General features: G+C 47.6%; 1 protein-coding gene across 5 annotated transcripts in view; it reads right to left on the bottom strand.

Moving 5' to 3' along the window:
- GDPD2 (glycerophosphodiester phosphodiesterase domain containing 2) overlaps window positions 1-12,682 on the bottom strand; it is a 423,676-nt gene that overhangs the window by 69,043 nt on the left and 341,951 nt on the right. For all 5 annotated transcript variants that reach the window (XM_085608385.1, XM_085608381.1, XM_085608386.1 and 2 more), the window contains exon 5: window positions 3,745-3,804. In XM_085608385.1, the coding sequence (XP_085464511.1) occupies window positions 3,745-3,804 (60 nt within the window). The remainder of the gene's footprint in view (window positions 1-3,744; window positions 3,805-12,682) is intronic.

Raw genomic sequence — 12,682 nt, 5'->3', positions numbered from 1 at the left:
AGATATGGGGAGCAATAAACAGAAACAAAACAAATAGAGAATTTGTTACACAGGTGTCTCCATCCTTTTAATAAGAGCTACTTACGTTCAATGAAAATCATCCTGAGATACTAACATTATTAGTGTTGCAATATCGACCACGTCAGACACGATAACATTACTGGAAACCATATACGAGCTGTGATCATCTCTGTGCATCAGACACCAAGGTAGTCTGTTTAGTTATAAGTATCCCCAGTGACACAGGATTTATCACTCAAATATCAGCTTTTAATACATTTTGGAAATTTGCAAGTTATTCTCCAAACATCACTTATGAGTTCTGAAAATACACTTTCCTTTTGACTACACAAAGCTTTGGTGCATTCATTCGACCATGGGGAAGCTTCTAATTTAGTAGGGAGGGCTGCACATATGAGAGCTACTTACAAGGACCTGGAGAGTGAAAAGTAGCTCATGAGAAACCCTCCGGAGAAGCCTGCTGCAAAGGGAACTAAAGGAGGACATAATCAGAGGTGTGAGGATAAACATGATCTGAAAACAAACCAACAGTGGGGTGATAAAGAGACCCTGAAGAGGAACCCAAGGGGGTTTTATTTCAAGAGATGCAAGATGAGATAATATGAAATGAACCCAAAAGACAGAACCAATAAACAGACATAAAAGTATAAAGTGGATTTGAAGGGGAAGTCAATGAGGACCGGATCCAAGATGTGGTGGTCATGATCATCTGAAAAGGAACCGAGAGGCGATGACCAGAGACAAGAGGGTCAAGAGAAATCAAGAGAGGCAAAATTCAGTAACTCTACGGGTCAAGAGGTTCTGGAGAGGAACTAACAGAAGGAGGTGATAAACACACACACATGAGGCTAACGGGGAGCTGACTAGGTACCAAATGAGGCCATCAAGGGATCTGCAGAGGAAGCAAGAGAGAGAGCCCATAATCAGAGATGTGAAAATCCAGGGAATCTGCAGAGGAAGCAAGAGAGTGAGACCATAATCAGAGATGTGAAAATCAAGGGAATCTGCAGAGGAAGCAAGAGAGTGAGACCATAATCAGAGATGTGAAAATCCAGGGAATCTGCAGAGGAAGCAAGAGAGTGAGACCATAATCAGAGATGTGAAAATCCAGGGAATCTGCAGAGGAAGCAAGAGAGTGAGACCATAATCAGAGATGTGAAAATCCAGGGAATCTGCAGAGGAAGCAAGAGAGTGAGACCATAATCAGAGATGTGAAAATCCAGGGAATCTGCAGAGGAAGCAAGAGAGTGAGACCATAATCAGAGATGTGAAAATCCAGGGAATCTGCAGAGGAAGCAAGAGAGTGAGACCATAATCAGAGATGTGAAAATCCAGGGAATCTGCAGAGGAAGCAAGAGAGTGAGACCATAATCAGAGATGTGAAAATCCAGGGAATCTGCAGAGGAAGCAAGAGAGTGAGACCATAATCAGAGATGTGAAAATCCAGGGAATCTGCAGAGGAAGCAAGAGAGTGAGACCATAATCAGAGATGTGAAAATCCAGGGAATCTGCAGAGGAAGCAAGAGAGTGAGACCATAATCAGAGATGTGAAAATCCAGGGAATCTGCAGAGGAAGCAAGAGAGTGAGACCATAATCAGAGATGTGAAAATCCAGGGAATCTGCAGAGGAAGCAAGAGAGTGAGACCATAATCAGAGATGTGAAAATCCAGGGAATCTGCAGAGGAAGCAAGAGAGAGCCCATAATCAGAGATGTGAAAATCCAGGGAATCTGCAGAGGAAGCAAGAGAGTGAGACCATAATCAGAGATGTGAAAATCCAGGGAATCTGCAGAGGAGCCAAATGGTTACAGCAATAGACCGAGGTCTGAGGATCAATAGAACTTTCAGAAGAGTAATCAGAGGTGATGCTCAGGACCAATGGGTTCTGTAGGGGAACAAATATGACAATCAGAAATGACGACCGGGGGAGCGGGGAGAGCAACCAAATAAGGCAATTATAGGTGGAAGGAACAAAGATTTCCATAGAGGAAGCAACAGGGGCAATTACATGATAATATCAGCTAGATCAGGACTTCTGCGGAAAAACCATCAAAGACAATGAACCTACGGAGGCAATCAGATGCAAAGAGTAAGCGGAACCAGTAGAGTCAATAAAGAGACCTGAATACCATGAGAATCCGCAAACTAAACCAACAGAGGCACGAACCGAACACGTGAGACCAATGGGATCTCAGAAAGACCAGTAGAGGGGGGAAATAATCAAGAATGTGCATATTAGTTGATCCTCCGTGGAACCAAAAGGGGCATCAGTTAGACACACACGGGTCAAGTAGGTTTGCACCATCAGAGGGAGGCAATAATCCAAAACTTGATCAAGCGAATCTACAGACAAACCCTCAGAGACAAAAACCAGACATAGGAGGACCAGCAGAGGAACAAAGACGGGCATTATTATTAGAGACGTAATGGTCGAGTGGCTCTGCAGCAAAACCAAAAAGACAATATGATAAAAAGAGGAAGGTTATTTACACAGAATCCAGCAGAGACTGTCAGAAACGGAAGAATCGGTAGAATCTGCAGAAGAGTCAAAAAAGGAAGGAAATAATCCGGTATTATTGTGTCAGGAGGACCTCCAGGCAACCAAGAGAAGCAAGAATCAGAAATAGGAGAACCAAAAAAGAAGCTGCAGAAGAACCAGCGGAGGGAAACAATCACGCACAAGAGGATGTGCAGAGGAACCAAAGGAGGCAATATTTGGGTACAATGATAAAAGGGATCTGATGAACAACCAAGATTATCTGAGAAGGTACTAACTCATGCAATAATTACATACCATGATCAAGTCTGTTTTAGGAGGGTCAAAGATAGGCAATAATCGCATATGATGATCGAAACTATCGGAGCCAGAACCAAGAAAGACAGTAATCACATGTGATGATCAAAGGTGTTTGAGGAAGTCCCAAAAGAGACAATAACCAAATTATAGTGATCAAAGTCAGGAAGAACTAAGAGACAATAATTGACTACAATGACCAAGAGTATCTGTAAGAATCCAACCGATGCAATAATTACATTTGATATCAAGGGTCAGATGAGGAACCAAGAGGTGCAATAATCAGGCATGATCAAAGTGTATTATGAGGATCTGCAGATGAACCAGCAGACAACAACCAAACAAGAAGATAAAAGGATACTAAGACAGGACCAGCAAAGGGTAAAAATCACATGTGAAAATGAAGGGTACTTTAGAAGAACAAAGAAAGGAAACCATATTCAAGACTCATGAAGAATGCGAGGATCCGTACAGAAACTAACGGACATGTTGAGATCCTACGATCAGAGGATTCTGCGGGGAAGCAACAGAGGGAATAACTAGATGGGAGGATAAAGCAGGTTTGCAGAAACAGGTTGGGAATAGGAAAAGGGAATGTGGGAAGAAGCACAGGGATAATGGATCAGAGGTAGAAAACAGAACCATGAAGATCATTCCACATTGAAAACTTCCACCGTGCATTACTGTCAAAGACTCACCCGACGAAACACGGCTTTTCAGGCCGATGTGCACATGGATTTTGAGTAGGTTGTTGCAAGTGAGTGGAGCCTGGATAGGTTGCTGGGTGCCTGTAGAGATGCGGTAGGTGTATGTGGACGTGTATGTAGGTTCTTCTTTGAGACGCAATACAGGCTCTGTGTTTGCTTGTCCATCATTCATTTCCAGACCTACCCACATGCTCTGGAGTAGTGTGTTACAGAACGCCTTACCTTGTGAAACCAATGCAACTTCAGCGGTTGCCCACAGAACATCACCCCCGCAGAGAGGACCTAGAAGAAGAAATGTAGGACATGAAGCTGAGAACACAAGAAACAAAATATACGCACAATGTTGGATGGAATGTCCCTTTCATAAGGTTCCTGGGTGCCTCTCAGTTTGGTAATTTCTGACTTTTTAGAGTTTTCATGTATCTTTCATCACAAGCTCATGTAAAGGTGTTCCATGTTTTTGCTGACTAGACTCTGCTATAGGAGTGGTCACCTCACTCCAAGAAAGAGACCGGTGACCCCTTCAGAAGGGGCCCAGGGCCGTGATGGAGTAATTTATCCTACATTTAATCTTACCTGCGGCTCATGGTGCTTACTAGCCCACAGGTTAACAATCTATTTCAATTCCCCTTATCTGGAAGCCTCACTTCCCAGTGAGTGGGTGCAGGTGTGGGGGCACTTGATGTACATGAGGGGCTGTCGAACATGAAGGGTTTCACTTGAAGGAGACACAAAACAGTACCTCCAGTGAGAGAGCCGGAGGGGGGTTATGAGCCAGATGTTACATACAAACCATATATCAAAAAAGCGGTATAAGAACCATGACTGAACTAGACACAAGGCCTAGAGCATCGCTGGGACCCCAAGGAACCACCCAAGGTAATGACACAGGGGACCCACGGGGGCCGTGTGCAGTGTGTAAAGACAACCGCGGGTTCCCGTTAGCTTCTATGGGCAATGTCGCGGTTGGAAATTTAAAGATTAGGGACACTTAGAATCGAGTTAGGACCAAACCCTTTTCGACTTACGAAGTTCTAGGGCTAGCACCCATGGGAGCACCGGAGTACTCGTGTTACCTCACCCAGGGAAGCCGGGTGCATAGGTGTCTTTTGGGGTCGGGTCGCGTCGTCTATTTCAATGGAAGCTGGCGAAGAAGTGCTGCTGCCGTGAAGAGGAGAAATGTCCAAAGAGATCCAAGCCTGGATCTAGGATGGAAGGAACCTGAAAGCAGAGGGGACAGAGTCTGGGTCACTTGCCAGTGACCGAGGGCAGGATGGACCAATGCCCACAGAGGTCACGTGCTTCAGGTTAGTTGAGGGGTGTCTTGACTCTTCAGCCTCGAAGTCCAGGAGGTGTTGACAAAGTCCACGAGCCGTATTCGAGCTGTCCCATCAAGTCTGTCGAGTGCTGCGGTGTCGGCGACCGAAATGGACCCACCAAGCCTTGGCAACGGCAAGTCTTGTGGAAAGAGAAGAAGGAGGTCGGTGCAGACCAGCAAGGTCTGAGGGACTCACCCAGCGAGGGTAAGTCGGGGCACGTCTGGAGCAACCAGGAAAGCCCAAGCAGAAGAGGAGTGGCCTTCGTGGGGACCCACTAGCCAAGGCTGGGGCTACTCGGAGGATAAACAGGAAGTTGATGTACCAGCAATAGTATGCGGTGCCCAGGGGTCACGGTTCCTCGTCACCCACGATAGACACGGGCCTCGGCTTTGCTGTGGACTCAGGGTAGCCTCAGGGAAGTCCGGAAATCCACCTCTAGTGATGCAGAGACTTCGGCGTCCAACGGGAGCTTTGGAATTGCAGACCGGACAGTTGCTTCTTTGGTGCCTGCCAAACAGGGGAGTCACTCCTTGACACCAAGGGAGATTTCTTCAGTCTTCTCTTCAGGAAAGAATGTCGAAGGTCCAGGATATATATTGCAGAGTTTCGTCCAGGGTAATCTAAAGTCGCTAGGACTGGGTTCCCATACTTATACAAAGTTTGGGGATTGGACATACTCTAAGGACCCACCTATTGAAGGGTTTGGAAAGAGGGGTGGTTACACCCATTTCCTTTGTCCAGTTTCACGCCAGAGCAGGGGCAGGTAGCCCCTGCAACCGGTTTGAACTGGACTATGCACAGGGACACAAAGTGTGCCCCCAGTGCAGGGCTTCAAAGCACCAGAGAGTGCTCCCGCCCAGCCCCAATACACATCTGCCTGTCTGGGGAGGTGGTTACACCTCCCTGGGATAGGAAACCTACTGTCCAGGCCTCCTCTGCCGGAGTTTTGGTCAGCAGCAGGAGGCCAGACCCGTGCCTGTGGGAGAGGCATCCATTTTGTGATGCCAGGGCTGTAGAAAGTCCTACCGGGTTAGACCAGTGTGAACATGTCTCTCCCTCTAGAAGGGTGGAATGCTACCCCCGCCACCAGAACTGGCGGGGGGGTGGTAGTATTTCAAAGCATTTTACACCAAACACGACATGTTTCCGTGCAGCCATCCCAAAGTTAGCATTTACCGCAAGGTTATAATGCACTTAAGAGTATATGGTCCGGCTGCACCACAAACAGCATCAGAGGAGGTACTCCGAACACTGCAGAAGGGCTCTGCTCATGCAGGGACACCGTCTCACATAAAAACCAAGCACTCTGCCTTCAGGATTGATAGGGCCTGCCATAGGAGTGACTTATAGGTTTTGTATGTGTTTGCAATGGTAGTGATATAGGTAGCCTATACCACTGTAAGGGGTGCGAGCACACCCTTACCCAGGCTGCAGTAGCAGACCTGTGGTGTCATTTTGGAGTGCTTCCCAGGGGTGGCATAATACATGCTGCAGCTCCTGGTAGGCCTCTAAGGTACCTATGCCCTAGGTACATAGTATACCATATACTAGGGGCTTATAAGGCACTCCAGAATCCAATTAGATATGTACCTAATGTACATGGAAACCATTTTAGAGAGGAAGCAGCTAGGCTGGGGTCCTGATTAGCAGGGCCGCAGCCAGACTAAGGTCGAAAAACAGTGAAACACCAGCAAAAAGTGGGGGTACCCATGTGAAGCAGATCCTACTCTCCTACAAAAGACACATGTGATGGAAGGGACGGTGGTAGTTCTGAAGGCTATTTAGGATCACGAAGAGACTGAACTGCGGTATAGGTCTCTTTTCGGCTCATCTAGTGCAATCATTGATAGTGCATTGTGGAAATGTCACTGCTGCAGTAGGAACTGTATGTGCCAAGAACGTTGGCAACAACCTGTTCACTGGCACTGCATACTCTCTTCTAGAACCCCAAAGAGAGCCTTACATGGAGCAGCCAGGATCATCAAGGGGTTGAACTAGTGTAACCACATTACCTGCACCTTGAAAGAACTTCATTGACTGCCCCCCACCCAAATTACTTCCTTGACAATGTTGTGTGTTCTACAAGATAGTAACCTTCCACATGCCACCCTAGTTGGTAGATAACATCAAGCCCTATTGAGCCCAACAAGACCCATGCAGCCTTCATGAGCTACACACCAAGACCTTGACTAAGATCACACCACAGATCAGCCGGACTGTGCTGGCACTGTTCTTCAGAAGAAGCTCAGCCGCCACATCATCTTCCATCCTCTTACTGGAATCGGTACAACCTCCTGAGGACCAAAGGCTGACAGCACCAGAAGAGATCCTCTAACCTGTGCCGGTTGTGCATTTCCGTTTCACAATTCTTCATTGGGAGATCAAAACTAAACAGTGTATAGGGGAATGAGGGACGTGGAACACAAGGGACCGTATGTGAAACAGAAATACTATATGAAAAAATAGGGCAGATCAAAAGGGGCGCAACTGTTTCCAAAGTGCTTCACTAAATTAATATGCAACGCATCCCGGATCTATTTCAAGTGTGAGATGACGAGGGGATTAGTGAATAAAAGCATACTGTGTAAGAAGGATGGGGAAATAAAAAAGAAGGCTTTTTAACCACCTGATTGATATGAAAAGATTAATTTATAGATGTATTTGATAGCGCACTAGGCACGGACACTTCGTTGGAGCGGAAGTCTATATTAAAGTCGATTTATACTTTGAAAGCGGCTTGAGCTAGATGCGTTCCGAGACTTGTTCCAGCACTTCGGGTATCTTCAGGTTCTGTTTTCTGTGTGCATTAGATAAGGCGGCGAGAAGACCCCGATATACCAATGACACGGCTTCATCCCAGGGATTCCATTTACAAACGAGTGTAGCCTCTGGGACTAGTGCCAAGGCCACGCGCCCTGAGCACTCCGAATACATGGTAAAGGTAAAGAAAAGGTCAGGACTGCTGTGTGTACATCTCAGATTTGCTGCATTTATGTATAATTAGAGAACTTTTGCTTTAGAAGTAACACATCCGTGCAACTGTAATGAAGGTATTTATGTAAAAATGCATAAGTAGACCCTTTCTTTGCGATTCTTTTACAGAGTAGTCATCATTCCTATAGCAAACACTGAATACATAGAAAGTAATTAATGATGATGGCGATTAAATGCTTTTATAGAGCCCACAATCAGTCAAAAAGGTTATCCTGGCGCAGTATAGGATCAGCAGGAAGGAGACCGAGAAGAAAGAGCAACTGTTACAGGAATTACAGCACAAGATGGCGTCCAAAGAGTGCCTCCTGCAGGGCAAGGAGCTAGAATGTGTAGCATCAAGGAATGAAAGCAGGCGGCCTCCCAACAGGCTTTGCGCGCTCGGAGGATGAAATGTACCTGGTGTGGGGTGGAAGGTACAAGGGGCAAAGAGAGACGCTTGAAGACTGAATGTTTAGCAAACAGCAGCCAGTGAAGGGGGACACGGAACCAGACGTCGGAGTATGGTGCGGGAGACTGCACAGCTGCCGAGGTTTCAGATTGCTTATGTGTGACTTTTTCCTAATTTCAGTGTAATTATGAGTGACATTCAACAACTACGAGTGACACTTTCTTGCGAGCAAAATCAAGCAATGAAGACAAGGGAAACATGTAAATATAAGAAATTACACCCACTTGAGCAATGAGAAACTCTAAGAAGATCTTAAAACTGCTGCAAAGCACCAGAAATGGAAGGGCACTGGGAGACCGGACTGTACCAAACAGGTTTTGAGAGGCCCCTGCGGAGATTATCTCGGTTGCCTGCTAATATATTACTCAGAGTCACGGCTGAAGACGAGACATCAAAGTGTCAGCCAGAAGGGCAGATATGAAATGTGAGCACCGAATATAAGGCGGGCTGCAGCGGGTGAACTCTCTTAAGTCTGGAAAGCAGATAGAGAGGAGGCCCAGATAAAGAGAATCACAGTAGTCCATGCGAGATAAGATGACGCCAGGGCTACCATGTGAGGGAGAAAGGAACGATCTTAAAAGCCAGTGTAGTGAAGATCGTTATCTATATATGTACAATGCTAAGTTAGCACAACCGCGTTAGATGTTAGGAAGCCATCTTGCCGCTTTTGCACACGACACTGTAGTCACATGTTATTAAATTGAGAAATGCTTACTCGACTTTGCTTCACATGAGAACTGTCTGTTGTTCACATCCCAAACAGTGAGCTGCGACCTTGGTCTGTACACAGTGTAAAGAAACAGTCTGGGTCGCTAGACGGTGCATGTTGTTGAGTTCAGGTTGATCGACCCACTAGTTTAGCCATAACACGCACGCAGCTGCAAATACCTGAAAGTCGAGTGCTTTTAATATTGCAGTGTTACATGTTTTCATTACATTCGGAAGAAGAGCTTTCCCAGGAGCAGAGCATAGCTGATCCTGTGATGTGATCTCACTGAGCTGATCTTTACGGTATGGGGTTCCCCATTCAAGCCTAGAGACCTTTTATTAGTCTAATAATAATATTAGTTTGCTAGAGAAAGGAAGGTGGCTGAGATCCACTGTAATTTTAGTATGATTACTCCTTTTATTTTCTATGGTATTGTAACTATGCTGATGGTTTTGATTTTAATCATTTGTCTGCTTATGTTAGCCAAAGTACTGCATCTTAGGACACGAGGTTTATAAAATAAACTCTTTAAACTTTTACCGTGTCTCTGTTTATTCTGTTGTGGACTGAGATGAGAATAATTACGAACAGGTATTTCTGATTCCCACCATTCCTGAGAAATATACTAAGTCGCTTGTTCTGGGTTGTCTATACATTGGGACCGCCGAGCTAAACCTCGGATAACGAATAAGACACTGATGCTGGCCGGATAAGGGGTTCTGAGGTGAGTTTTTGGTACACCGCAATGCACTGAGGGCCTGGGTTCCTGCGCATAGTTCTGTGCAGAAGCAGAATCCCTGCAACACCAGGACGAGGAGAGGCTGCTAATCTGAGTGGAAACAGCAACGAGTGATGGAAGGAAAATCCAAGGTTACCTCCTGCGAGAACAGGTAAGGGTAAGTCCCAAGATCCGCTGTCCACCAGTGAGTGCACCTGGAAGAGGAACTGGTGCCCACCACAAACTCCTCTTTCACCACTGTTCAGTGTTAGAGAGTTACAACTCACCCAAGTAACTGCTGTGACAAGACACTACGAAAAGTTTTCACAAGCACCGAAATCCCGATTATCACCCAGAGAGATGACTTGGGCATCACTGGCCTCTGACATCCGAGAGAAGCCAACGAGCGGGTTGCACCAGAGAAGATGCAGAGACATTAAAGTGTGTGGGGCTCAGGGAGGACCCTTGCGGGACTGTACGCGACAAGATCCTAAAACCGGGCTGATATGAGGAGGATGGAGCGCAGAGACGCTGGGCGATGCGCGCGACGTGATCCAGTCCCGGCCCTCGTCACTGGTGCAGACCATCCTGTGGTTGGGTCCACCAGTGTTTATTTACAAACCTGCTCATGCTGGGCATCGACCTAGGTACTCAGTATAGCTCACTCCTAGGTACTCAGTACAACTCACTGCTAGGTACTCAGTATAACTCACTCCTAGGTACTCAGTATAACTCACTCCTAGGTACTCAGTATAACTCACTCCTAGGTACTCAGTATAACTCACTGCTAGGTACTCAGTATAACTCACTCCTAGGTACTCAGTATAACTCACTCCTAGGTACTCAGTATAACTCACGACGTCATCAACTGCGAGCCCAAATACCTGCTAATGAACCCTCCAGTTCAGATGGCTCTTTCCTTCGGTGGGTTCAGAGCGGGGGCGGCTCCTCTGCAATGGCGGAGGAGCGTCGCCCCACTGCTGAAAGGCAGCAGACAGAAGAAACATAAAATGACAATAAAACTATTTTGTCATCGTTTTATTTTTCCCTTCCAGTCCGCCCAGTCTGGGGCGGGGCCACCTCTCAGCGTCAGCAGCAGGGGAGGAGGAGTGGTAGGCACTGAAAATGCACATGTCGGTTTGGCCGGCCGTCTTAGGAGGGCCAAACTGACATGCGCACTTGGACATCTCCAGGCTGTTCCTTGGAGATATGGGGCCTGGGCTGCCAGTCTCTGCTGGAGCGTGAAACCCTCCGCTCCGCCCAATCTCAGCGCTTCTCTCAAGCTGGGTAATAGCATGAGGGAAGCGTTGGGATTGCTGGTGAGTCTGGGAGCACGTGCTCATAAGGGACTGCAGTGCCGGGAGCAGAGGATCACGGAGGCGACGGCCTGCAGCGAAAGGTAAGTATTTTTATTTCTTTATTCCCCCTCACCCCCCCCCCCCACATCGGATTGGTCGCCGCTGCCACTGGTTCAAAGGTGCCTCGAGAGAGAGATCCCCAGTCATGAGGCACTACAGCAAGAGACTCCTCAGTGGGCCCGTTACTATCCCGTCCGCGAGGGGCTGCACCGGAGGTACCGCAGCTTTTAGCAATTGCTATCGAATGACAGATATAATCTGTGTAACAAGAAAAGGCAGCTGCACCTCGAGGGAGGACTCCGAAGGTGCAAGGGGGTGGGGGATGGGGGGGGGGGGGTAAATACTATTTTCAAATTGCGGTCAGTGCATGCAGAGTGGTGGGTGATTCTGCAGTTTACACGCCCAACTCCCAGGACCGAAAGAGAGACATGCTGGTAAATGTCCGCGAGACGAAGTCCTTCTTGGCACTGAGGAATGCAAGGGAGCGGGACGAGGAATGTATGTGCCCCCGGGCACTCTCACGTGCCAGACAAGGGGAGTCTGGCACGTGACGGCAATCACAGTAGGTTAATTACAATGGCCGGCCCCTGACTGTGCTTCTAAGCAGGGGAGCATGTGTGTGGTGCCCGGATGGTACAGCGCCTAGAGGTCCTGGCATGCAGGTGCGGCACACAGACTTTCCTGCTGGGAAAGCGCACTGGATGATACAGCGCCTGGAGGACCTGACAGGCAGGTGCAGCACACAGACGTCCTTGTCAGGGAGCTGTTTGAGGTGCACTGGTTGGTACAGCGCCTGGAGGACCTGGCAGGCAGGCGCAGCACACAGACGTCCCCTGCCGGGAAAGCTGTTTGAGGTGCACTTGTAGGGGGTCAAACTATGTATTTCGCCTTAATATAGCCAGCTCTAAGTAAATACGTTGCACAGCCCCTCGAAGTGCTTTTAAAATAAACTATTTATTTTCTTAACCCAATGCGCAGAGGCTCAGCCCCAGTTCAGTGAGTGGAAACAAATGGGCGAAATTGGCCCGTTTCGCCAATTACGCTGGTATTTCACCCTCCTCTAGTTAGAGACGTCCACAGAGGCCTGTCAGCTCCAGTAATGTGATGCGGGGTGAGGGACACGAGGGACGTGCACACAGGTTTATTAGAGTCTCAGGGCCCGACAACAATCACTGACAGACATTCCCAGATGCCCGTCGCCTTCAGAGAGCGAAGGCGAGAGCCAGGGTTCGGTGGAAGACAGGATGAAAATAAGCCAGGAAGCTGAGCGAAGGGGCAAAGGTCAGCCTCAAGGTCATCTACACTGATCTGGGCCCAGGCACCTGTGACGGAAGGAGCCGGTTGGGTGGTGTTGAGTCAGGCCTGAGAGAGGCACCCAAGGTGTTGGAATAGAAATGGTTTTGCTGAATTATCCATACATTGCATGTCTTAAGTTAGCATTTGCGGCACCATTTTATATTCAGCCGCCATTTTGAGACATGATCGAAACTAACTTCTGTCTCTCTCGGTCTGCTCTATCTGAAAGCGGCTGCGATGGTTTTTGTTTCTCCAAGGTTGAGCTTCACTGTGCCCATGAACACACGGTCTTTGCCATCACATACCTTTCCCATTAGA

Source organism: Triturus cristatus, chromosome 5_2, assembly GCF_964204655.1.
Source record: "Triturus cristatus chromosome 5_2, aTriCri1.1, whole genome shotgun sequence".
Taxonomy (NCBI): domain Eukaryota; kingdom Metazoa; phylum Chordata; class Amphibia; order Caudata; family Salamandridae; genus Triturus; species Triturus cristatus.
Note: the sequence above shows the minus strand (reverse complement) of the source record. Positions and strands in the feature narration are given on the sequence as shown.